This window comes from Delphinapterus leucas, chromosome 10 (genome assembly GCF_059928025.1).
Source record: "Delphinapterus leucas isolate spDelLeu-1000000601 "Yukka" chromosome 10, BTC_Dleu_Yukka2, whole genome shotgun sequence".
Lineage (NCBI taxonomy): Eukaryota > Metazoa > Chordata > Mammalia > Artiodactyla > Monodontidae > Delphinapterus > Delphinapterus leucas.
This window is the reverse complement of record NC_143138.1, coordinates 19,476,297-19,502,722: the sequence shown is the minus strand read 5'-3', so window position 1 is coordinate 19,502,722 and position 26,426 is coordinate 19,476,297. Positions and strand designations below refer to the sequence as shown.

The 26,426-nt window shown below is 40.5% G+C and overlaps 1 protein-coding gene across 1 annotated transcript in view; it reads left to right on the top strand.

The window, feature by feature from the left end:
- The window catches only part of GPLD1 (glycosylphosphatidylinositol specific phospholipase D1), an 85,853-nt gene that overhangs the window by 45,834 nt on the left and 13,593 nt on the right, over positions 1-26,426 (top strand). The window contains exons 5-19 of the mRNA XM_089918415.1: positions 657-735; positions 3,832-3,929; positions 4,423-4,533; positions 5,318-5,366; positions 6,004-6,058; positions 11,333-11,440; positions 11,664-11,691; positions 11,795-11,934; positions 14,934-14,999; positions 16,575-16,698; positions 18,714-18,850; positions 20,953-21,139; positions 24,218-24,328; positions 25,650-25,724; positions 25,824-25,980. Of these exons, the coding sequence (XP_089774541.1) occupies positions 657-735; positions 3,832-3,929; positions 4,423-4,533; positions 5,318-5,366; positions 6,004-6,058; positions 11,333-11,440; positions 11,664-11,691; positions 11,795-11,934; positions 14,934-14,999; positions 16,575-16,698; positions 18,714-18,850; positions 20,953-21,139; positions 24,218-24,328; positions 25,650-25,724; positions 25,824-25,980 (1,525 nt within the window). The remainder of the gene's footprint in view (positions 1-656; positions 736-3,831; positions 3,930-4,422; positions 4,534-5,317; positions 5,367-6,003; positions 6,059-11,332; positions 11,441-11,663; positions 11,692-11,794; positions 11,935-14,933; positions 15,000-16,574; positions 16,699-18,713; positions 18,851-20,952; positions 21,140-24,217; positions 24,329-25,649; positions 25,725-25,823; positions 25,981-26,426) is intronic.

The window sequence follows — 26,426 nt, the reverse complement described above, 5'->3', positions numbered from 1 at the left end:
ATAAGGGGGTCGGAATGGGATGGAGTGAGCCAGGCCACCAAGGAAGAATGCTGAAAGGAACACCTCTACCACTGACTTGTACGTCATTTTAATGGGGGAAAGGATATTTTTTAACTCTCCAAAAGCTTATAATCTTAACCTTTAACTTATAAAGGATATAATCTTACTCTAAAGCACAGGTAGCAACTCTAAACATATGTGTGTGTGTATATATATATATATATATACACATACACATATATATGTACATATGTCTATTTTTCTCATTTCACTGATTGTCACTAGATCATTGAAAATTTTACCACACACCAGTTCTGGGTCAGTGAAATAGCCTTGGGGAAATCCTGCTCTAGTGGGTGGACAGAAAAAGTGAAAGGAGATAAAATTCAAACAGGTGGTTTTTGCTACTACTTAATCAGCCTGTCTACTTTTGGTAGGAAAGAACTTGAAGTTCTACGTGACAGGGTGCTGTTTGGATTATACATGAATTTTTATAATTTCTTTGTTTACGCCTTCCTTCCTGCATTCCTTCCTTCCATCACTCCCTGCCCCGCCATCACATTGTTCTAACTTCCCATACTTGGAGATTGACTGGGCCTGCTTTTCCCAGACTGTTGACGCTTGCCCTCTAATCTCTATATTTTCCTGCTCCCCAGCTGTTACTTGAACACCAGGATGCATATCAGGCTGGAACCGTGTTTCCTGACGCCTTTTACCCCAGAATCTGCGAAAGAGGTAAGCGAAAGATTTATAGACCAAATGATGTCACTTTTCCTTGGGTGATAGGAATAGCTAGGACTCAAAAAAATATAAAATAACACATTATATTTTCTACAATTATTGATCAATGACTTAGGTGAATTTTCCATTTAACCGAAGCTTACCTGCTTAAGCATAGAAATTCTGAAAGCTTTATTCTAAGCACCCTGACTTGCTTTCCTGCTTCATGGCAGTAAGAGAAAACATTTTGAAAGAAATCAAAAGGTCTGAGTTTTTGTTCCTTCTATGTTGTCTGTTAGCATGTGACCTTGAAAAAGTCACTTCCATGCTGAGTCTCAGTTTCCACATCTATAACACAGTAATATCTAGTTAATTACTATTTAATTAATAGTAATAATTAATGCCTGCTTTGCAGCTTTACTGAATTGCTGTTGCCATTAATGCATGTTATTTTGTCAAGTCTTATGCAAATCCAAGGTAGTGTTATTAGTGAACTGGGTTTATGAGTTGTTTCAGTCAGGGCCCCCGGAGGCATAGAAGATATACTCAAACTGAATAATCTGAGGGGAGTTTTATAAGGGGACAGTTTACAAAGGTGTGGACAGGATACAAGAAAATTGCAGGGCATAGTGCAGGGTGGGGGCAGACATAGCTGCAGGGAGAGGGTCGCTTGATGGGGCCAGACCTTGAGTCAGGGACGCAGCCAGCCCCCTGTGACCCCACAGAAGGGGAGCTGGGAGAGTGAATATCCCACCCTCTCTCTCCTCCTTTTCTCTGATCTCCTGTCAGTTCTCCCCATTGGCCAAAACCAGCCCACCTCAAGCCAGAGGACAAAGTATTCAGTTGAAGCAGGTCACCTCAGAGGAACAGTGCAGGAGGGAGAAGGACGGAAAGTGAGTCTGGGGGGACCAATGAAAGACATCCAGTACATTGGGTTGCCACATAAACCGTTTTTGGAGTCTTAGGGTCATCAGCCGTTATCTCATTTTTTTTTCCAGTACAGTGATACATTTAAAGTCAATGAAATGTTTAGAGCTGCTCACGCCTCTAGTTATGATCCCAGATAACTCAGCTTTTGTGATTCTCTATTTGTACGTTTTTTTTCCTGTTTCCCTCTTAGTCTGTTCACTATCCTTTCTCTATCCTATTATTATATTTTGCCTGCTTGTTGTAGTTCTTTCTAATAATAGGATAACCTATAACTTCTAATTTAGCATTTCCCAAACTGTATTTAGGAGGCTTTAATGTCTCTTGATATTTTTAACAGCTTCTTGATATCTTACACAGAAAAAGAAAGAAGTAAAAATGATTTTTTTGTCAATTAAATTTGAGATACTTTTGCTTAACATATGCCCTTTTTAGAGACCAAAAAACCCCAACACAATAATAAAGGTTCTGAGAAGAGTGTAAGAGGAATGCAAACTCCAGCATTTTCTCTCTCTCTCTTTTTTTTTTAAATACATCAGTAGATAAGATATACCCTTTTATCTGTTATAAAGATTGGGACCAGTATGTGACTGAAGTGAAAAGGTCAATTAGAATTATAAAACATGTACCATTACATGGAATTTCACACAGACTCCTCCTAGATTTTCTCAGTTTTTCTAAATCTTATCTTTCTCTCATACATATCTACTTCAACAGTTTTTTCTTCTTTGGTGATTCACTTTTATTGCATCTTTCGAAAGGACTTAAATTTCTTAGATACTTAGTTGCCAAAGAAGCCACTTTTTGAACTCATAATTCATCAATTTACCTAATTAAATTCTATCATCATAGTAACAAGGACAATTGACTTAATAAACAGGATTAGAAACAGACATGGCTGACCTACCATAAACTGTAACAGAGCCATGGGAACCGAGATGCTTGGGCCTATGCACAGTGGCCTGCTAGTTGCCAGCATCCAGCAGTCCTGGGATGTGGCTTTCTTTTGCTTCCAGTCCATATGATTTACAGAGGGAACAAGGAGCTTCAGTTAATCCAGCAATTTGGTTAAATGAAGTTTTGTCAAAAGAGCTACTGGTATACTTAATTCTGGATTTTTGCTGTATTCTGTAGAATAGGAATGGTAAGTTTATCTCTAGGAAAACTGTTGGAGAAAATCAGATTGCTTAGTTACAACTTCTTTGAAAATCATCTTCAGAGAGACCAGTGATTTAAAACTGGTTAGTAGGTCTTTGTTGTTTATTTATATATATATACATATATATATATATATATATATATATATATATTAGTGTATATCTGTTAATCCCAAACTCCTAAATTATCCCCCCTCCCTCCCTTTTCCTTTTGTAACCATAAGTTTGTTTTCTATGTCTGTGGGTCTATTTCTGTTTTGTAAATAAGTTCATTTGTATCAAGCACAGGGGACTATATAACCTATAATGGAAAACAATCTGAAAAAGATGTATATGTATAACTGAATTACTTTGCTGTATACCTGAAACTAACACAACATTGTAAATCAACTATACTTCAATTAAACAAAACCCGATTAGGTTATTTTTAGTTTAACAACGGTATAAAAAAGTTGACCTGAGAGATCTGAGTGGAGTTTTGCTTTTGATTGCCGCTGTGACATGTGACACTCCCTGAAGAATCTGGCACTTGAAGGTTTTGAGTAGATGTCAGTTCCTGTCTTTTTCACCCCTCCTGCGGGAATAAAGAGGCATATGGGACACCCCATTTAAAAATATTATAAACTCAAATGCTTGAAAGCCTTTGGAGTATCTACTTTTGTCTTTTGTGCTGTTAGGGAGGCTGACTGTGATGGAAAAGAAGATTGAAAAAAAAACCCAAAACCTAAAAAGAAAAAAAAAAAAAAAAAGGATAACTTACCTCCTTAGCTTTAAGGCACAGAACTTAAATACTTCCAGCTTTTCTTGCAGCCCAGCTGTTTCCAGATGCTATGAGCAGTTAAGGCTCCTTTTTCTTTTGACTGGCCCTTCTGTTCTAGAGGCTTCCTTGGAATATTGACTCAGGAAAATAAGAGGCTTGGAGGGAAGGCGAAGGGACGCAGCAACACATCAGGTGGTGGTGGAAGATTTGATTGAGAATGTCCAACTTTTTAAGGAGGAATTCTGAGGGTTGCTTTTGTTTTGTCAGGACAATTTCATGAAGTGTCAGAGAGTACTCACTGGACTCCATTTCTTAATGCAAGCATTCATTATATCCGGGAGAACTACCCCCTTCCCTGGGATAAGGTAGGCACAGCCTCTAACCCTAAAGATACTCAGTTCCTGCCAAGTACTCTTTCTGCTCCTACATTAACCCCATTTGTGACCCGCAACCCCACCCCAGACTCTGTGAGGGCTGCTCACCGTCATGCCTGCAGTGCCAAACACAGCATGTGGGACATAGTAGATGGCTAGTTAATACCTGAATAAATGATGGGTTTGTGTTTGTGTTTTGAAATTTATACCTTCAATTTTATCTGCAATAAATGATGTTTTTAAAATTTGGGCTCTGTCACTTGGTCATTTTGTTCTAATAGTAAATTAATCTGAAAGCAGTTCCAAGGCACTCGAAAACATTTTTAAAAGTCCTTTGTGTTTTTTGGGAAACTACAATATACCTGTCTCTGATTTTTTTGTTAAGTCTCGATGGAAATGAATTCATCTGTATTAATCCTTTAATAAGATTTTTATAAAATAACCCCCCCCACACACACACAACTCTAATTTGCTCATTTGGCAGGACACAGAGAAATTGGTAGCTTTCTTGTTTGGAATTACCTCTCACATGGTGGCAGATGTCAGCTGGCATAGCCTGGGTATTGAACAAGGATTCCTTAGGACAATGGGAGCCGTGAGTACATATCTTCAGGTTTTAATGGCTTTATGGGAGTGATACTGTCATACCCAAGATCCAAAACTGACCCTCTTAGGAAAAGGAAAACTTTAGGTTATTCAGATTCACATGGAAACAAGACTTTGCCCAACGTGGTACTTGTTAGATTTCCATCTTTCCTGTTCATTCCTCTTACTCTTCTTGCTTCCTGGGTAAATTCATCCACATGGGCAGAATGACTAATGTGCACTGAAAACAGCGATGGATGTGATATTCTGTTTTAGTCACAAACAGTATTTGAGAAATTGTATGTTTTATTCAAGCTGTACCTCTTAACAAAAGTATAAATACCTACTACTTGGTTCTACCGTTTTTAAAAGTAAGTTCACATGTTTTTGTTTTCTTTCCTTCTTACTTTTCTATATGAGGATGCCATATCACCACTAAAAATTGTGATCTTACCTGGTGACTTAGCTTCTGAAAGTCCCCTCTGGTCATTCATTGATATTAATACCGTTCTGTACCAACTTTAAACTTGCACTTAGTAGAGATTTTCCATGCATCCTGTTCGATGCAAATGTCTACAGTAGCTTTATCTGTCTCAAGATATTAAGTATACAACTCAGCTGCCAATATCATTTTTTAACAAATAAAGCAATAAAATTAAATGTTTCTTTGAAAAGTGAGTCCATCACTAGGCATTCTCAACAATCATTGGGTTAGACTGTCACCTCTTCACTACTCACTTCATTGTGGGCTTTAATTTGTGAGATATAACAAATGGGTCTCTTTTTTTCCTCAGATTGATTTTCACGGCTCCTATTCTGAGGCACATCCGGTTGGTGATTTCGGTACTGTTTATTTACATTTACCAGATTTTCTTTTGTGCTAGTTATATTTCACTTGCAGTCACTATTGTACCTTAAATGTGTATTTTTTTAAATCTCTTGCCACTAGCTTTCTATTTTAATATTGCAGTTTGGAGTACAGTAACACCTCATTTCACATAGAGATGTACTTCTGTAAAGTTGCATGTTTTTTTCGGTAAAAAAACCCATTACATTTTATCATTTATTTGCGTCATTATTTTAGAAAAGCATTGCTTTTTAAATTGGATTTAAATTCATTGCCTAGTGTCTCCTAATACTTTAGCTTTAAATTGGTAAACTCCATCTTTTTTTTCTATAGTAAATTACCTTTAAATATACAAAGTATTGGTGAGTGATGTTTATTTACAAGAACCCTTATGGTCCTTCTTAAAGTAAAAAACCTTTTGGTTATATGGGTGACTCTTTCTTAATTCATGTGTTTCACTAAAATTTTAAAAGATCACTTTTTCTTAAAGACGTGCTTATACCTAAAACAATGAATGGAAACCTATAGCAATGTGAAGAACTAATAATCTGGATTGTGCAAATTTGTGTTCAAAGAAGCATGCTATGTGTTGTCATTAACTCACCAGATGCAAATATTTTCCTCATATCATAGGAGGAGACGTGTTGAGCCAGTTTGAGTTTAATTTTAATTACCTCTCACGGCACTGGTAAGAGCAATGTACATTTAAATGTGTGATACCAAATGGCAGTTAGGAGCTTGACTATTTTTTCCTTAGGAAATATAACTTGCAATGTAATTAGGAGCCTTCTGCATTCGTAAATTTTGAAAAGTAAAACTAAAGATTAGAATAGCCTAAGTAGATTCTTTTAAAAATTTGTGAATTATGCCAAACATATAAAATAATGTATTTTTATAAATAAGATGATGCACACTGTGTGGCTGCCACCTAGCTTAAGAAGTAGAGCATTGCTGGTATCTAGAAGCTCCAAGTCTTTCCCGCTCTATCACATCACCTTTTCTCCCACCAGATGTAATCACTACCCTAGATTTTCTTAATCATTTAGTTGCTTTTCTCTATAGTTTTACTACATGTAGCTATATCCATATGCAAAATATTATATGGGTTTTCATTTTAGATAAATAGAATTACACAGCATGTATTTTGCTTAAATTTAATGTAATTAAACTTAAAAATGTTTTTGCTTAAAATTATTTCTCTGACATTTAATCATATCGATATGTTCGGCTGTAGTTCCTTGATTTTCACCACTATATGGTCCTCTATTGAGTGGATATACCAAAATGACTTCATTCTAATATTGATGGATGTGTAACTGGTGTAAAGTGTTTTTGCTTTACACATAGTGTTGCCATGTACTTTTTTGCACATGTATTTTTGCACCAGAGGGGAATGTCTTTCAAGCAAGTGGCACCAGAAGTGGAATTGCTGGGCTGTAGGGTTTATGCATGTTTAACTTAAGTAAATAATCCCAGACTGTCATTCAAAATGGTCTTCCCAATTTGTACTCCCATCAGCTTTGTTCTGCTTCTTGTGTGTTCTCCAATACTTGGTATTGTCCAGCTTTAAAACTGTTCTAACCTATTTGGTGTGTAATGGTATCTCCTTAAAGTTTTAATTTGCATTTCCCAGACTACTAATGAAGTTGAATATTCTTTTGTATTTTATCAATTGTTTGTATTTCATTTTAAGTGAAAACCTTTTGTTTGGTTTTTAGCCTATTTTTCTGTTGGGTTGTCCTTTTTGTTTCTGAGTATTCTCTGTATATTCTGGTTTCTAATCTTTGTCCATTTATCATTTATTTGTTTATAAATATCTTTTTATAGTTTGTGGCATGTCTTTTTACTTACGGTGTATCTTGATAAACAGAATTTGTTAATTTTAATGTAGTTGAATATATCAATCCTGTCTTTTGTAATTTGTACTTTTGATGTCTTATTTAAGAAATCCTTCCCTACCTTGAGGGAATGAGGTTATTCTCCTACGTAGCCTTCTAAATCATTTATAGTTTCATTTCTTAACTTTATATCTTTAATTTACCTGGAGTTAATTTTTTGTATATTCTGTGACAGAAATTTTACTTTTTTCCTGTAGAGATAACCGATTGTCTCAGAACCATTTATCAATAGTCTGCCCTTCCTCACTGATCCGTAATGCCCTCTATGACATAAATTAAAATTCCGTACATATGTGGGTCAGTTTCTGGGTTTTCTATCATGTTCTGTTGGTCTAATTGACTTTCCCTGAGCAATACTGATTTTTAAAATTACAACAGCTTTAATACATTTTGACATCTATTAGGGCTGATTTCCCAACCTGTCCTTTTTCTTCAAATGTACCTTGTCCCTTCTCTTGCCTTGGCTCTTGGTAGGATCAAGTTGCCATGTTCCAAGAAAAATCTTGTTGGAATTTTGTTTAGAATTCTATTGACTCTAGAGATGAATTGGAAGAGAATTAACAATTTTGCAATATTGAGTCTTCTTATCCAAAAATATGCTATGTTTTATTTAAGTTGTCTTTAATGACTCTAAAATTTTATAAGTTTTTCCATCGAGGTCTTACACATTTTATTAGACTCAGCACCATAAATGGTAACTTTTGGCAACAATTGTATTTTCTAATTGATTGCTGGTGTATAGAAATGTAAGTGACTTTCTAATTTTGATTTTGTATCTAGCAACATTTCTTAGCTATCTTATTCTAATTATCAGGAGATTCTTTTGAATTGACTCACAATTCACAATCTACAAATTGTAACAATTTTTTGAAATTCATTTATTTATTTTTGGCTGTGTTGGGTCTTCGTGGCTTTTGCTTTTCCTTTTCAGTCTTTATACCCATAATTTCTTTCTTGCTGTATCATATTGGCTAGTATTTCCAGTACAATAGAAGTGGTGATATTGAGCATACTTTTCTCGTTCTTTATTGTAAAGAAAATGCTTTCAACGTTTCATCAAGTTTGCTGTAGATTTTTGGGAGTATCCTTTATCAAATTAATGAAGTTTCCTTCTATTTCAAGTTTGTTAGTAGTTTTTATTATAAATTAATTTCATGTGTAATGAACTCTTATTCTTCATCTGTTGAGATAGTTATTTGTTAATCTGTTAATATAGTGAATTATACTAATCTATTTGCAAGTATTAAATCAACTTTACCTCCTGGCACAAAGCCAATTTTGCAAAGCTATATCATCTTTTTTTATATTTGCTTCACCTCTTCTTGATGTTTAGGGTTTTTGCATCTATTTTTATGAGTTAGTTTGTACTGTAATTTTCCTTTCTTCTATCTGTGCTTGGTTTTGGTATTAAAGTCATCCTGGCTTCATGAAATCAGGTGGGGAGTATGCCTTCCTTTGCTATTTTCTGGAAGTCGGTGTAAGATTATAACTTTGATTTCTTGAATGTTTGGTAGAACTTGTCTGTAAAGCTATCTAGGCCTGGTGTTTTAAAAAGTAGGGACTCTTAAAAAACTTTTTAAATGGTTTTAGGACTGTACAGTTTTTCAGTTTCTTCTTAAAGAGTTTTATATTTTTCTAGGACTTTTCCATTTTGTCTAAGTGTTTGAACATTTTGGCATAAGGTAGTTCATAATGTCTTATGCTTTTTTCTTGTTTTATTTGTACCTATATTCCTTTGTTATCCATAATGTTTTTTATCCTGCCTTCTCTTATATTTTAAAACAATTAATCATGTCTAATATTTTTAGTTTTATTATTAAAAAAATAAACTTTTGGCTTTGTTGATCCTCTTTACTATATGTTCTTTTTCTCTTTCATTATTTTTTCTCATATTTATTTTCTTCCTTCTACTTTTCTTCGGTTCCTGTGAAATTTGAGTCTTGATTTTAAGGTCTAGCATATGATCAATTTTTATCAGTTTTCCATCTGTACTTGAAAAGAATGTTAATTCTCCAATTTTTGATTTAATGTTATATATATACTTATTAGCTCAAGCTTATTAAATGTACTGCTCAAATCAGAAGATTTGTAAACTATAATTAAGATAGTCTTACTATTTTTATCTGGTTGGTCTAACAATTACTGAGAAATTTGTTTAAAAATCTCCCCCTGTGATGGTTGAATTTTTCAGTTTCTCCTTGTAGTTAGTTTGCCATACATGTGTTTGAAGATATGTTGTTAAGTATATTCGAGTTTTAAAGTCTTATATTTTTCTAGTGAATTGAACTTTTTATCTGGTGACTCTTTATATCTCACAATGCTTATTGCCTTCAAGTCCGCTTTACCAGATATTACTGTAATTACTTTTTGTTGTTTGTTTTTTCTTCATATGTTTACTAAGCAGTCAGGTGACGGAACTCTATCCCTCAGTCCCAGCCTCAGCCCCTGAGCATGGAGAGCTGAGATTGGGAGGAGTGCTTACAGAACAAAGAGGAAGCAGAGCTGGGGGCTTGGCAAGTTGCCCATTCCCATCCCTGGTCCATCTACCTTAGAGCTAAGGGAGGCCCAGAACCAACAGGTCACTCCCAGATCAGATGAGGCCAGCTGGCCTTTGGATGTCCCAGGAAGAGGTGGTGGTAGCAGTGACATGAGGTTTCCCTCTAACTCTCCACACAAGGTCATCTGCACTGGATTAGACGTCCATTTCAAATTGTGCGTCATCGGGGATCTTGTCTTCTTTTGGTTATATTCACTGGTGCTTGAATTACTTGAGGCTTGCATTAGAGTTGCATTTCTCCAGAGAAGGTTTGTCTTGCTTTCTGTATGCTACCTCAAGGCACCACCTGGGACCACATTAAGTTACTTTCAACCCTTGAAGTTCTTCTGACCACACAGCTGGCATGAATGAAAGACAAAACATTTGTGGGGCTGGGTAGTTGTTATCGGTTCTCAGGGGAGATATTTTCCCCTCTCTCTATCCTTTGCCAAGATGAAGACAGGCAGGTTTCTTTGCTGTCCTTGTTGGTATGTTGAGTTTATTTCTAGCTAATATTCGTGCAGAAGGTATAGCCTTTAATGAGGAGTTTCCTCTGAGATGGCCCACTTTTGGTATTTGGTGGTTCCTATACTTTATCTCCTGTCTCCTGCATACCACACAGCCATCAAACAAACAAAACAAAACAAAAAACTCCTAGGTTCCCAGGTTTAGCAGATGTCTCCAGGGCAAAAGCTGGCTTCCCACATGCTTACCTCCCAAAGTTTCCAGTTTCAATTTGTTTTTGGCTTTTGGAAAAATTTCACTTTCTTTTTAGCTTGGTGATTCATCTAAGCAAATATTTTTGTTATTTTGTCTAGCGTTTTAAGCTATGTTTATGGGGAGGACCATTCTGGTGCGCTTGTGAAGTAAAAAATGGAAATCTCAATAGATTCCTTCTTATAAATACACTAAAATCAGGTTTTATTGGTTGTGATTTCTGTCTGGTATATTCTAAGGTTTTTTTTAAATAAAGATAAAAGATAACAGTATAAATCTAATTTTTAAAATGCTGCTCTTCTTCCAGCTGAAATAACTAATATCTGTGAACCAAAAGATTGACTTAGAATTCTCTTTTACTACCTTCCACTATGTACTCTGAAAGTAGGATGTTGGGGTAAGGAGCCATTTTTGGTATTTTTAAAACAATGATTCTTGAGAGTAATTCAACTCAAGAGAATAAAAATACTTTATATTGCTCCTTGAACTCTGAATTCACAAAACTAAACATTCTTTTTATATTTTATAGTTACTTATCTTTGTATAAATATTTGATTAGGGTACCCGTTTGCTCTGCAGCATTGAGCAAATTATTGAACTTTTCTGTGCCTTAGTTTCCTGTATGTGAAGTAGGACTATGATAGCACTAACCACTCGGGGTTGTTGGTAGGATTAAATAAATAATGAATGTAAAGCCCTTTGCATGCTGTCTGGCACATAATAATCCTGGAATAACTGGTAGCTGCTACTGCTGCTGTTATTATCTTCAACTTCAGAATCAAAACAACTCTTATTCTAATGCTTTTCTCAGGTATGTGCCTGTTGAAGATCTCCTGGAAATTTATAAGAAACTCTATGGCCGAGCAGTCATCACCAAAAATGCCATTGTTGACTGTTCATACCTTCAGTTCTTGGAAATGTAAGTGTAACTAGAGAAGTATTTGCAGTCGATTTTATTGTGACTTCCTTAACTTTCCAATGTTTTAGTTTTCTGAGAATGGATATTGGATTTATGGATTTTGCTTGTTCAAAGGCAGTTGCTTGATAGTGGATACATGTTGCTGGAGTCTTATCTTCATTAATTTGCCTCATTTCTTTGTGGAAACCACAGCTCACAGTCAAAATTATTGCTTATGTTGCAGGTATGGTGAGACGTTAGCTGTTTCCAAGGTAAAGGCATTTATTCTTCAAAATCTTAAAGTGTTATAAAGATACCATGAGAAGCACTTGATTCATTTATTTATTGACTTATTTTTCTTTCTCTGTGCCATAGCTTTATCCCACTTATTCTAGAAAGTCCCCATTTTTGGTGGAACAATTTCAAGAATACTTTCTAGGAGGACTGGATGATATGGCATTTTGGTCCACTAATATTTACCGTCTAACAAGTTTCATGTTAAAGAATGGGACCAGGTGAATTCTTACTCTATTTCTCCTTCCAATCACTCCCTGCTTTGCTACCCTGTCCCCAACATAACTCTCAGGTTTTTCAATTGATCAAATGAAGAACAAGAAAGTCTCATGAAGTGCTATCCTCTCCTAATCAAGAAGGAAAAGAATGGGACTTCCCTGGTGATCCAGTGGTTAAGACTCTGTGCTTCCACTGCAGGGAGCATGGGTTCAATCCCTGGTTGGGGAAGTTCTGCATGCCACGTGGCGTAGCCAAAAAAAAAAAAAAAAGGAAAAGAATGGAAACTGTTTTCTCAAAACTCCAACTAGCTCCCATCTGTTTAAGTTTGCTGATGTCTCTCCTGTCTTAGGGATGAAGAGGTAGATATTGCAAGGTTTGTGGTCTGGGAGAAATGGCTCAGGTGGGAAGGAATCTGCTTCCACAGCTGGACTGCATCTGTTTCTTTTGGGAGACCCCATGCTGTGGGCTGGGGTGTCCGCCTCCCCAAGCTCCAGCAGTGGATGTGGCCATCCTCCTCTCCACCCGATCGAGCTCTCAGGGCTCTAGGGTTTAAAAGGTTACTTCACCTAACCCCCGCACTCCAAAATGAAATTGGAAATGAATGCATTCATAAAGCTCAGCCTTCTGTTGGAATTTGACATCTAGCCCAGATGGGACAGTTGCTCAACCTCCAGCTCCTTTTCTGTTCCTCCCCAGCACACCTAGGATGAGCGTCCATCAGAGACCCAGATGGTGTGTAGAAGAGGGTAGACTGGTCTTGTCCCCAGATCCAGCTGTAGTAGACATTTCGGCTCTCACAAAATCTGTTCATGGCCTGAGGGAGCCAAGGTTCTCTCAGAACCCATGTCCGACCATACCGCTGAGGATGCAGCCCCTCCCTCCCACGCTGTTGAACTGAGCAGGGTAGGGATGGGTCTGGATAGGGACCCCTGGAGGCAGCACCTGCTGCAGGGAAATGGCAGGGTGGGAAGCTGAAGCAGCAGCGGGCAGGGAGAAAGAGGGTTCTGTGGCAGGAGCTGCACTGGGGTGGCTATTCTGGGTGAGGATCATAGGAGGGTTGGGCTTTATAAGTTCAGGGGCCTGTATGAGCACAGCTCCAGAACAGTGTACACTGCATGATGATCCTTTGCCCTTAAAACATTTGCTAGTATTCAAAGAATGTTAACCATAATTATATATTATGTTTTATATTATATACACAACATATATATATGTGTGTGTGTATATGTATATACAACACAATTATATATATTGTGTTGATTTGAAACAAAATTCCCTTTGATAAATTCAACCTTAGCCTTGCTTTTAAGACTCAGCAAGTAACAGTGTGGCAGATGGAAACCATCCAATATAAATAGCACTTTTAATAGTGAAAATTAACCTTCATTGAAATCCCCAAGCTCTTTTATGGCTGTGGGTGTTTCAGTCCATGTGTGTTGTAGAGAGGATGAACTTTGGAATTTAAGAGACGTGCCACTCTCTATTGACCTATCCCAAGCAAATTGTTAAATCTCCCCAAGTCTTAGTTTCCTCGTGCATGAAGTGTAGGCAGTAATAATTCTATCTTTCTCATAGGGCCTTGTGAGGAGTAAATGAGATCACTCATGTAAAGGGTTTAGCCTACAGTAAGCACTTGATAAATGTGGGCTACTAGTAGTAGTGTTAGAAAAAAGTTAAGTTTATATTGGAGGGATTCATAACACATGGCCATGTTAGAGTGAATGACCTACATTTATTTGTTTTATAAAGTCCAAGTGTATTGATCCTTAAATTGGAAAAACAATTTTGGTGTTTGTCTTTGGCTCAGTTGTCCAGCATAGCTAAGGAAAGTTCTGTAGCTGGACCTTATTCTTTAATTAGGAGGAGATAACTGAGAAAAAACAGATTTCTTGTCTCTTGATCTGTCTTAATTTATCAAGGCAGAAAATTCCATGAATTGATTGTATCTTTACAGACATTTGCAAAGAAAGATTCATCAGAATTTATGCAACTCTATGGGAAATTTGGAGAATGCTCCAAAGAAAGACAACGCAAACTCATGACAGAAAGAAAAGCATATGTATTTTCACATTATAACCACTTCTTAACTTACTGATACGTGATCTTCCAAAGCAAATTTGTGTTACTTGAAACTCATAAAGAAACAGTGAAATAACGGTAGTTACGTTCCCAGCCAGAACTCTACTTAACTCAAAAAGTATTTGTAATTGTAGTGCTAACCTTGTAAGGCTGCCGTCTAAATCCCGGTGGTGCAGAAAAGAGAATTTGAGGAAAACCTTTTCCTCAGCTTAAAGCTGGCCCTAAGAAAGATTTTGATGGGAAAAGTTTGCCTTCAGCTCTTTTCTGAATTCCTTTTCCAGCAACCAGTCCTTTTGCCCCAGGCTCATACTTCCTTCATAACTGCCCTGAAACTCCCTCAGTGACCTCCAAAGCTTCCTCTCCTTCAGAAGAGTCTTCATTCTGGAAGAGACTCTTACAGTGTAATACCCACTCCTTTAGTGCTTCTGTTCAGTGTTAGGGAGAAAGTTCACCTCTTACATTCTATCAGCAACCTTTTCACTTGTAGAAAGGGATACTTAGTTACCTATTTAATTATTAGTTTATAAGTTTTTGTTTTTAAAGGAATGAGAATGAGAAATTAAAACATTGAGCATAGATGGGCAAAAGGTGACACAGTTGGGAATCAGTTTCTTTCAGTCTCTCACTCTGAGATGGTTCATGTCAGCAGGGAGAACTCAGCAGGTGGAATCGGGAGGGAAGGGGAAGGCTGTGAGTCTAGGGTGACCAGCTGTGTGGCGCTGCCTATGTTACCGTAATAGCACCTGCTTATCCACCCTCATTAAGTAGGGCTCAGGCCCTTTACCAGTCCTGCCTGGCTAAGTTATAAAACCTCTGCATGAAGACTTTTGGAAGTGGTTTGAAATGTTACACTGATTCTCAGAAAAACTCATGCTTGAAAAGAAGGTAGAAAACTGCCTAACTCATTTGACTATTTCCCCAGTAACTGCAACCTACCTGAGAACCCTCTGTTTATCGCATGTGGCAGCCAGCAAAACAATACCCACGGGTAAGTGGATTCCAAAATGGCTCATAGAAAAAGAACATCTCACTCTCTCAGAGGGGTGCTCAGTAGACTCTGAAAGCATGGGCTTTGTAGACAGAGGTTCAAATTCCAGGGCTGCCATTTACAGCTGTGTGATTTTTAAACAAGTTGCCTAATTATTTTTTGAGCTGCAGCTTTCTCCTTTGGCAAACTGGAATAAATACATATCCATACTCCCAGAATTATGGTATGGATTATGTGCGAGAATGGATGTAAAGCAATTAGCACATTAGTAAGTTGCTCATTAACTGGTAAATGATAGTTAATAGTTATTATTATTATTACCATCATTATTGTTATTATTCATAAAGTTTGGCCAAATTCCACCCTGAAAAAGTAATTATCAACAAGACAGGGTGGGGAGAAGTCCTCTCAGTTAGTTTCTGAGGAAGAGGGCCAGAGGATCTGCTTTGTATTCTAAGGGGTGGTGTTCCCTGCTGGACTCAGGTACCAACCACCAACCATTCATTCATGCATTTAATAACTATATTAATCCTAAAAAATATTATTACTAATAATACAGTAAAACGTACAAATTATAAAATAATATTTCCTCATCATTATGTGCCAGGAACTAGTTCAGGCATTTAGAGACCTCATTGTGAACAAGACAGAAACAGTCTCTGCTCTCAGAGGATGGCGGGTGGATGGGCGCTGTAAATACCCTTGAGTATTAGGAAGGACAAGTGTTGGGTGCTCAGGATGTACCACAGAGTGTCCTAACTCAGTCACAGGAGACTTCCTGTGAAGAACTGATGCTTCAACCAAGATATTTAGGGTGAGCAAGTGTCCGATACTCAAAAAGAGGGCATTGCAATAAAAGATGCTAAGGTGAGAGAGAGTTCGGAGCTTCCAAAGAATTGAAAATGTGCAAAAAGTGTTCAGGTAAGCCCTCACTTTTTAATTTATGTGAATTAGGTAAGTTTTGTTTTGTTTTAATTAAATTGAACGCCTTTAGGTTGGGTTTGCAAGCTCTAGATTGTCGAGATCCCTACACTGGCTGGTATCTTATGCACACCCCCTTTGTTCATTTGTTGCCCCGCTTCCACTGTAAGCGTCTCTGAAACCTGTCTGGCTTCTTTAGGCATCTGATTGGTAGACTGGTTAAAACATATGAATTTGAAAATGTACTTTTATTGTATAATTAATTCTTGCATGTCTTTAAGGATAAATCAGTCCACCTGCATACTGGTTTCCCGAACAGCTATGACCTTTTCTTGGCCATTTGTATGAAATGTTGACTTTTGATTTTTTTTTTTTTTTTTAAATCTGGAAGGAATTCAAACTTATACGCCTATAGAACTTACTTTTGTAAGGACAGGCTTTTTCAACCTTGGAAATGTATTTATTAAAAGATGTGGAATCTCCTATAAAAGGTTTTCTAAAATTTTTTTTGTGTTGCTGTTCCTTCAACTTGCAGATGTTAAAATTTTATGGCCTTTTAACCTGTGATTAACTTGACTATAGTTTTCAACTCAGTTATTCAGGGGGAGTTGCTATTTCCTCAGTCTTAACCAGTTTATTCTTCTCTCTTTCCAGCAGCTCAAAAGTACAGAAAAATGATTTTCATAGAAACGTGACTGCAGCCCTAACTAAAGATATTGGAAAAAATATAAACTATACCAAACGAGGAGTGTTCTTTAGTGTGGATTCCTGGACCGTGGTAAGAATTTTTGGCTTTTAATGGAGAGACAGGCATCTGCCGCTTCCTGTGATACCGCGTTTTGTAGAGTCGCTGGTTGTTTAATCGTTCATTGAAAGTCACTTGGGCATGAGCCAGGCTCGCAAGTATCCTTGGCCTCCAAGTCTGGCTTGTTCCAGAAACATCCTATGATGAGAGTCTGGATCTCAGTGGCCTTTGGCAAGCCAGGTGGAGCCCAAGGTGGCCGTGGGGCCAGTTCTGCTCTGTCCTTAGGCAAAGTGTGTCAGCAATATTGTAGGCTCACTGTGCAAGGCCTGACACCAAGGGGACACCACTGTATATGAAGTTCCTCCATGAGATCATCTTAAGTGTCATTCCACCAGGGAGATAGAAGATGAAGGGGAAATAGCCTCTGACATTTAGAAAATTTCAGTCTAATAGGGGTGATAAATACAAAAATAACCATTTGTGAGTAGGATGCAACAAATCCTATGGTTGGGGGTGGGGGTGGGTACATAGACTCTCATGAAGATAAAAAATTATATCCCTACTATCAGAGAAGGCTTCATGGAGGAGGTGGCATTTGAGTTAGGCCTTGAATACTAGATGGTTTTTCATCAGTGAGCATGTATTTCTGGTAGTGGGTTGGGAAAGTTTCACGATGTTTGGAAGTCTGAGTAGTCTTGTTTGCCTGGAACACAAGATAAGGGATACAAGGTACTTGCGAGAGTTGGGAAGGGAGAAGGGTTTAGACGACATTGTGAGCTGGTCGAGGGCCCTGGCAGGGCCTGCTTCACAGGTCTGCAGCCTGCATAGTCACACAGAAGGCCGCCTCACTTGGTTTAATGCTCTGCTGTCATTGCTTTAAAATTCTTAATAACTTGGGAACAAAGAAATTTGCATTTTCATTTTGCAATGAGTTCTACAAATTATGTACCCACACCTAGACCTGGGAAGCTCTGTCAAAACAACTCTCATTTGGTCTTGCAATTATGTAGATCAGTCTCCTTTGCAAAGGGAAAACTGTGTAAGAGAAGGACTTTATATTCCCAAGGCCTGAGTGGTACCTGGCATGGTGCTTCCTGGATGAATGAGGATGCCAGAGCTGGGCAGCAGATGAGCAATCTGTGGATGGCCTGCCAGTCAGACTGGAGAAACGGAAGGCACGGTCCCTTCCTGCAGGGCCCTTAACCTGCACTTCTCTGGAGCCTGAGCTGTCCAGGGCTGTCCCATGGCTCTGAGCTGATTCTGCTCTGGGGCAGGCCCGGGAATTCTTGTTTGGTCTTATGTTACCCCTGGGTGGATTTTGAGTTGTGTTCCCTGAACTTGCATGGATCTGGTGCCTGGCCAGGTTGTTCAGGGCCACTGCAGTTTGTATTTGTGTCTCTGCAGTAACCACGCTAAGAACAATTCAGCATCCCAAGCTGAGGGGCTTGTTGTCCCCTCATTTCTCTCGCATACAGCTTCCAGCACTCCACACGTGACCACTCGTGCCTGCCCGGTTTCTTGGGACTCAGAGCAAATCCAGCAGCCTCTCAATTTGAGGGTGGTTGGGAGAGTTTCTAGCATTCCTGGTGGTATTTCAGTTCATTTTTTTGGGGGGGGGAAAAAAAAAGAAGGATATATATATATATATATATATATACACACACACACATACAAATATAATTACAGTTCTAGATTTGAATGGACTTATCTTTAAAAAAAGTTTAGTTCGTAACAATTATTTTGTTCAGTTACATTCTGCAAATTAATAGACCATCCTGACTTGGTTTAGGCTAATCCCAGCTGACTCTTTCTTTCCGTGATGGCCCTGACCTCCAGGGCTATAACTCCCATCTGTGAGCACTCACTGGGGGTGTGATTTCACTCTCCTAATTGCCAGTCTTAAGTCGTCTTACTTGTTGATAGGAATCGATAAGTTTTTTTTCAGCACTTGTAAAAACTTGTTTCCTAAAGTCTAATGCTTTTGGCAGGAAACAGTAGCTTTGTTGATTATGCTGTGTCTTCTTCTGTCTGTAATCATTTTATTTCAGGATTCCTTATCTTTCATGTACCAGTCTTTGGAGAGGAGCATACAGGAAATGTTTACTGGCAGCTCTCTGCCACTGAAGCATGTTTCTAGCCCCTCAGCATCTTACTACTTGTCATTTCCCTACACAAGGCTTGGTTGGTACGTATGAGTTTATCTAATTCATTTTCATCAGTATTAATTTCAAGCAGTCATTCACAAATGTTTTAAATGGTGCCTGTTAGCACTTTATTTTCCAATCAATACATCATCAACAAAAACAGTAATTTTGTGGTTAAGTTCTGGTAAAGATAAAATTATCTCCTTAAAATTGGTCAAAAATATGTTTAAATACAAACAACTTTTACTTTATTAAATAACCACAACAATAAACTATTACTTTATAGAATATTTGTAAAGCTTCAATGTTTTCGGAGATAGATTATTACAGATATCTTGGCATCTAATGACATTAGAAAGATAAAAGCAGGTAGCTATTATGGTGACTGGACTATTATAACTTCATAAGGCAAAAGCCTAGCACACCGCAATAATTTTATAAAGAGAATGTTAGGGATTCCTCTGATTTTAAAGATCAACTGTTACCAAACTGAAATCGGGTCCCCTCGCCCGATGCACAGCAAAGCCAATCTACTGATACCGAGCTGCGGTGAAGGAAAGTACAGCATTTATTGCAGGGCCCCAAGCAAGGGAGTTGGAGACAAGCCTCAGGTCCACTCCAATTTGGTCTTCGAGTTAGGGGTGTTTTTAAAGGGGGAGACCAGTGAAGCTGGGATCAGTCATCATCTTGTGACATTTCTTAATCATACTTTCAGGGGTCAGGATGTTTCGGTTTATGATTCTCTGGCCAGGTGGTCCATGGCTCCGGGGATTTGGTAGCTCGCTTGGCCTGGAGAAACAACCTGAGTTTGTTTATATAATTAACAACCTTAATTATATCTACAACAGCCATTTTAGTACATTAACGATGTTATCGACAGCAGCTGTTTTAGTCATCTGACTCTGGTTGATTAGTGTTCAGTTAGCAAAGGATTGAGGTCGGAGGGGACAAGAAAGGGAATAAAGTTTTGGATAGAAAGATTAATCATAAACTCAGTAAGGGAACTTGGTTTTAGGGGGGACTCAGTTTCACAACCAAACTGAACCCAAGGATATAAAAGTGACTATTTTTTGGAGGTTTTTGTGAAACCTCTTTTTTTAAACCACACTTTTTAAATCCAAATAACATTGCATTTCCCTTGGAACAATATACTGACAGCCCTTCCTCTTCAGGCCGCTAATGCATTCAGCTCCAGCACAAGGAATGGGGGGTGAATGCTGTCTTTACTGGCCATTCATTTGTGAATAATGAATAGCTCTTCTTGGCTGCCTTCCTTAAAATCCAAATGAGGGCCTCCTGCTGGGCTGTCTGCCACATGGGGCGGGGGAGTGGGGGGGCAGCACAGAGGTCCTTCCTGGGGGCCATTACTGGCCAGAGTCCAGCCTCGGGAGTGCAGAGACCAGCAGTGTCTCCACGGTGTGCATCTGACCCAGTTCACCAGGCGTCACACCCGTTAGAAACTGCTCTTCTCTTTTTCCTCTGTTCTGCTATTTATTCTTATGCGGTCATCAGAACCAGAATAAATAAATGACTTTTGGTCATTCCAGCCCCGCCAGAGACGTTTGAACCATTGACTCAGTTTGGCCAACTCTGTAACTGGTAGGTCATGGGCTCTCATTTAGAAACATCCACTAAACCTGTTAGGCATTGAATTTTTTCCAATATAAGCCACCCTATGTAGCTATGGTAGAAATAAAATGGTCTACTTACCACACTTGTCTTTGATCAGGTAACAAGTTGAAATGAGTTGAGCCGATTGTAAAGTAACCTGTGCGATTGGCTGATGGGGAATTTCCTCTCTGTTCTCAGGTGAAGCCTGGGATTGTGCTTTGGCTGCTCTGGGTTTTGCATGTAGGACAAGGTGCTTTTGTGAGGATGCTTTTTATGTGTTCAGGTTATGTGGTCCAGAAATGCCCAGAGGCCTTGATTTGTCCAGTTTTGTTGTTATTTTTTCTGCCGGAGAACAAGGCTGAATCACACACACAATATAGCCTCCGAGGTGAATATTCACAACAGTCATACAGGATGGAAAAATCCATGAGAGGAAGTAAAATTCTAGAATCCAGAAAGGAAAGGAGCAGAAGACAGTTTTACTCATAGCTCTCAGTAGACACTGCAGTGGGCTCCCTCTTCTTCCCTACAGGGCAATGACCTCGGCTGACCTCAACCAGGATGGGCACGGTGACCTGGTGATGGGCGCCCCGGGCTACAGCTGCCCCGGCCACATCCACGTGGGGCGCGTGTACCTCATCTATGGCAGCGACCTGGGCTTGCCCCTCGTCGACCTGGACCTAGACAAGGAGGCCCATGGGATCCTGGAGGGTTTCCAGGTGAGGCCCCCATCTCATATTTTCCCTTTTAGTGTCAATAAGCCACTGCCCGCATTTCCCGGCAAACTCTTCCAGGATGAATGACCAATAGCAAGAATAATGACAGTAACAAACAGCTGGTGGCCAGCATTTGTGTAGTACTTTTCATGTTTAAAAGCATGTTCACATCATTAATCTCATTCTATCATTAACTTTGAGTGTTTAGTCCAATACCTTCCAGAAACACCCATATTATTTAGTGGCTTTGAGTAGCCAATCAGAATGTGATATCTTGATAATATAAAACCTCGTTTGGTGTGTTTCTTTTAATATAAATAGTTTGTCTTGTAAGAATTTTAGATTCACAGAAAAGTTGTAAAGACAGTACAGAGAGTTCCCATGTACCCTTGACCCAGTTTCCCCTGTGTTAACATCTTACGTAATTATGGCATGCTTGTCAAAGTTAAGAGACCAACACTGGTAAATTGCTATTTTTTAAAAAAAATTATTTTTGGCTGCATTGGGTCTTCGTTGCTGCGCACGGGCTTTCTCGAGTTGCGGCGAGCAGGGGCTACTCTTCGTTGTGGTGCGCAGGCTTCTCACTGCAGTGGCTTCTCTTGTTGCAGAGCAAGGGCTCTAGGCACACGGGCTTCAGTAGTTGTGGTATGCAGGCTCATTAGTTGTGGCACACGGGCTTAGTTGCTCTGCGGCATGTGGGATCTTCCCGGACCAGGGCTCGCACCCATGTCCTCTGCACTGGCAGGCGGATTCTTAACCACTGTGCCACCAGGGAAGCCCAACACTGGTAAACTGCTATTAACTAAACTCCAGACTGTTCAGGTTTCGTTCCGTTGAGTCGTTGTTCACCACCAGAGGAGTTCCGCAGTGACTGTACAGATGTTCTGCACAGAGGCAGCATGAATTCCTCGTGGGAGCACTAGAGACCGGGAGGGTTTTCCTCCCTGACGTGTTTGGTATTAGTCCTTACGTGAGCAATAAATAAAGAGGGGCCGACAGAGCCCTGCTACCAGCCACAGATGAGTATGGGGGCTTTGGTGACACTGCAAGCTCCAAATATCAAGCACCAGGGGAATTTGGGGTCAGATGGTTTCTTGCCCCAGACATACCGTTAAAACGTTCGCTGTGGAGGAGTTAATGCTGTGAAAAAATAAGATGGTGCACCTGAACATACTTTAAATAATGAAAAGCCCAATGGTTTATAAGCTAGGTTTTTAAAAAAATAAATTTATTTATTCTTGGCTGCGTGGGGTCTTTGTTGCTGCGAGCGGGCTTTCTCTAGTTGCGATGAGTGGAGGCTACTCTTCGTTGCGGTGCACGGGCTTCTCATTGCCGAGGCTTCTCTCGTTGCGGATCACAGGCTGTAGGCACACAGGCTTCAGTAGTTGTGGCACATGGGCTCAGTAGTTGTGGTGCATGGGCTTAGTTGCTCTGCGGCATGTGGGATCTTCCCGGACCAGGGCTCGAACCTGTGTCCCCTGCATTGGCAGGCGGATTATTAACCACTGCACCACCAGGGAAGTCCATATAATCTAGTTTAAGCTCTGATGGAAGGAGCCTTTGAGTCCGAAAGGTGTTAAGTTGATGACCAGTGTAGGAGGTCACACAGTACCAGAGGGACAGCATTTTCTGGAACCTTCTGACACCACATGAGAAAGTTCCGAAATCAACTCATTCTTGTTACTTCTTTCTTCACCAAGCCATTCCCCTGTCAGACTGTGGTGTAAAGTGTAATCCTTTGGTCTCCTCTAGACAAGGAATAAGAAAGGCAACTGCTTCCTGTGTATGAGAAATTCTCTCAAAGACACTTGGGATGAGGAAGGAGGTAGCTCCATGCTCTCTTGTCCCAGTGGCCTTTGATAATTTGGAAGATGGCCAGATTAAGGCATGTGCTAGGGATGGGAATCCTGTACTCATCCCTGGTCTGCAGTTAACCTTTCTGGTCCTTGTCTATAAAGTGGAAGATTAGGATAGATAAGCATTTGCCTACTTTTAGAATGCTGTGCTTTTCTTGGAATGATGGTTACCCTGCAGGAGGGCTTGATGGTAAAGCTAGTGGTGATGAAACGAACCCATCTTCAGTTGGCAGGGACCCCTACTCATTGGTCCCCATACTGCCCCAATGCGCTTGTGTCCCGCGGCAGTCCTCTCTTGTTTATCAAGTTCCTGCCTTGTAGAAAGGGGCTGTGTTCTCAAATGCCATTGCGCCACAGGTATAGGGAGATTAGCCAACAAATAACAGATGTGGGTTCTGGGGCGTGCGTGTTATGTGGCAAGCATCACTTGTGCAAGACTCTTCTTCATTGTTAGATAAGTTGTGAAAGAATAGGAGAACCTCATGAGTTATATTTAGGTCTAGGCTACTCTAGACAGTAGGAGATGAAAGATCTAGAAAATCCACCTTGGAAGAAAACTGTCCCTGAATGGAGTGAATTTTCCATCTGTAAACCACAAAAGTAGGAGTAATAAAAGTATGTACGTTAATCCATGTGAAATGCTTAGTGTCTACGGCACTGTCATCGATAGAACTTTCCGTGATGATGGAGATCCTTTAAAGCTGTGCTGTTCAGTGTGGGAGCTACTAAGTGCTTTGGCTTTTGAGCATTTGAATGTGGCCAGTGCAACTGAAAAACTGTTTTGGTTTAATGTTAGGTAATTTAAATTTAAAAGTAATAGGCACATTTAGCTAGTGGCTACCGCACTGGAGAGCATGGCTCTAGAACCTCCTGAGTATTCGACAGATGTTAGCTACTGTTATGTGATTATTATCTTGGATACTTTCCAAGAGGAGCCTGGTCCTTAACGTGGGGCATGATACACACCAGACCATTTTCTGAAAACCTAGAACTTTTAAGAACCGACATTCTTCTCTCCGGCACCTCATCTTCCCCTCGGGGCAGACACATGAGCCAAAAACATCCTTAGGGCAGAGCTACCCATCTGGCGGGTCATGGGTGTGTTACAGGCGGCTGCAGTTTTGCTCCTCAGTCCTGGGATGCTGGGTGGGGTCCCCCAGGGAGTCAGGTGTGCTCTTCCTGAGGTTGTGGCTCAGCCCAGGGGAAGTAACTGGTGCCTCTTCAGCCTTCAGGTCGGTTCGGCTCTGCCGTGGCCGTGCTGGACTTTAACAAGGACGGCGTGCCGGACCTGGCCGTGGGAGCCCCCTCAGTGGGCTCCGAGAAGCTCACGTACACAGTAAGGAGGCTGCTGGGGGTGATGGTGGTGGATAGGGCGGGAGGGGAGGAGACACTGAGCGGAGGCTCCGGAGGAAAGCAGGCAGCAGGGGTGCCGGGCAGAGCTTTTGTAGGGAGATGGTCCCAGCCCCCCACGCAGGTCCTTGATGGGACTCCGGTTACCTGGCAGCTCCTGTTCCTGCCTCCCTGGCCTTAGTTGGGCTTCACGGGTGGCTCTCCACCGGGTACTGTACTCTCCCTCCCCCCTCCCCCGGGATGCTGAATGATAGGGAAGGTAGAAATTCCAGCTAATCCATAGCTTCCTGTCATCACAGCAGGGAGGTGACTTCCTGGATCTTTCCTCTCATGCAAGGAACCCAGCGGGTTCCCTCTTTTCTTACCGAGAGCAGAGATCCTGGGTCCTGGCCCACAGGGCTTTCCTCCCACAAGTCCTCCACACCATAGCCGGGCACCGCGAGTGACAGTGGAGTCAAAGGCCCTTCGTTTCCCTCTCCCACCTCACCCTGTTTCTAGTCCCGTGAACAATTTGTCATCCAGACCCATCAGGTGCCCTCACGTTAGGACTGGAGCTCACCTAGCTCCCTCCACCTGGAAAGCCCTTTCTCCCCTATTATCCATAGGGGTGAAATGTCACTTCTTGCAGGAAGTGTGATCTAATCCCTGGCTCAGGAGACACTTCGTTGTTCTGTGCTCGCTGCACCTTGGTAGCTCCCCACGCTGTGGTGTCACAGTTGCCAATTGGCCAGCTTTTGGGGTGGAGAGAGGTTGGTCTTATCCACCACTGTGTACTCAGTCCTTGGTTCACTATGGAAAATAAATGCATGTAGAAGGAGTAGGGATGGAGACAGGCAAGTTATAAGACGAGAACTGAGAACTAGTTCGTAACACAGTAACAGCACAGTCTGCATCCCAAGGCAAGTAAGCAGTACTGACACAACGTGTTAGTGTTCAGAGAAATAATGGGCTGGGCCGGGGAAGGGCTTCGTTGAAAAGCCAGAAACTGAGCTCGGGCTTGAAGGGGTGGGGAGTTGAGTAGGTCATTCTGCAAATACACTGAACAATTATGGATGGCAGACCCGGAGCAAGACGCTGGGGAGGCAAAGATAAAAATGACAGTTTCTGCTTTGGGGGCTTTAGTAGTCTGATGGACGTGGCCAATACACAGGACTGGACACTGACTTCTGGCAGTAACTAAGCTCCTGACCCTACAGGGCTCTGATGGTGATTTATTTCACCATCAGTCACCTTTGTCTTGCTATTATTTAAGGTTCTCGGGTCACCACCAAGTCTTAACGATCGCCCTGTGGTTTGTCCTTGCCTAGGGTGCGGTGTACATCTACTTCGGTTCCAAACAAGGAAGACTATCTTCTTCCCCCAACATCACCATCTCTTGCCCGGTATGTTGAGCACCTTTGACAGGTACAGAAAACTAGAACTCGCCATATCCTACTTGCCTCAAGGGCTGAGTAAGACGTATTTTCCTGTTTCCTCTTTAGGACACCTACTGTAACTTGGGCTGGACACTCTTGGCTGCAGATGTGAATGGAGACAGTGAACCTGACCTGGTGATTGGCTCCCCTTTTGCTCCAGGTGGAGGGAAACAGAAGGGAATTGTGGCTGCGTTTTATTCTGGCTCCAGCCACAGCGACAAAGGTAGTGCTTTCTGGGGCTGGGGGTGGAATGGGCGGAGATCTCCGCTGCTCTTGTCTGTGGTGCCTTCTCTTGCATATGGGTTTTTGTCCTATTTTCCTCATTGCATAGCATTTCACCTAAATTTTCTAACACTCTTATTCTTACAGATGTTCTGGCAAATGATATGGATAGATTCACTGAATAAACATAGAGGGATCCAGCGTGTAGGTCCAGATCCAAAGGAGGGAGCGATAGTTATTCTTATAGTGTCTCAGTGGAATGGAAGAGTAGAAACACTCAAGCATCCCAGTGATGCTCTAACTGTCCAAAGGCCCTTTTTGCCGTGCGGCTTGTGGGATCTTAGTTCCCTGGCCAGGGATTGAACTCGGGCCCTTGGCAGTGAGAGCACAGAGTCCTAACCACTGGACCGCCAGGAAACTCCTAACAGGCCCCCTTTTTAAATTTAT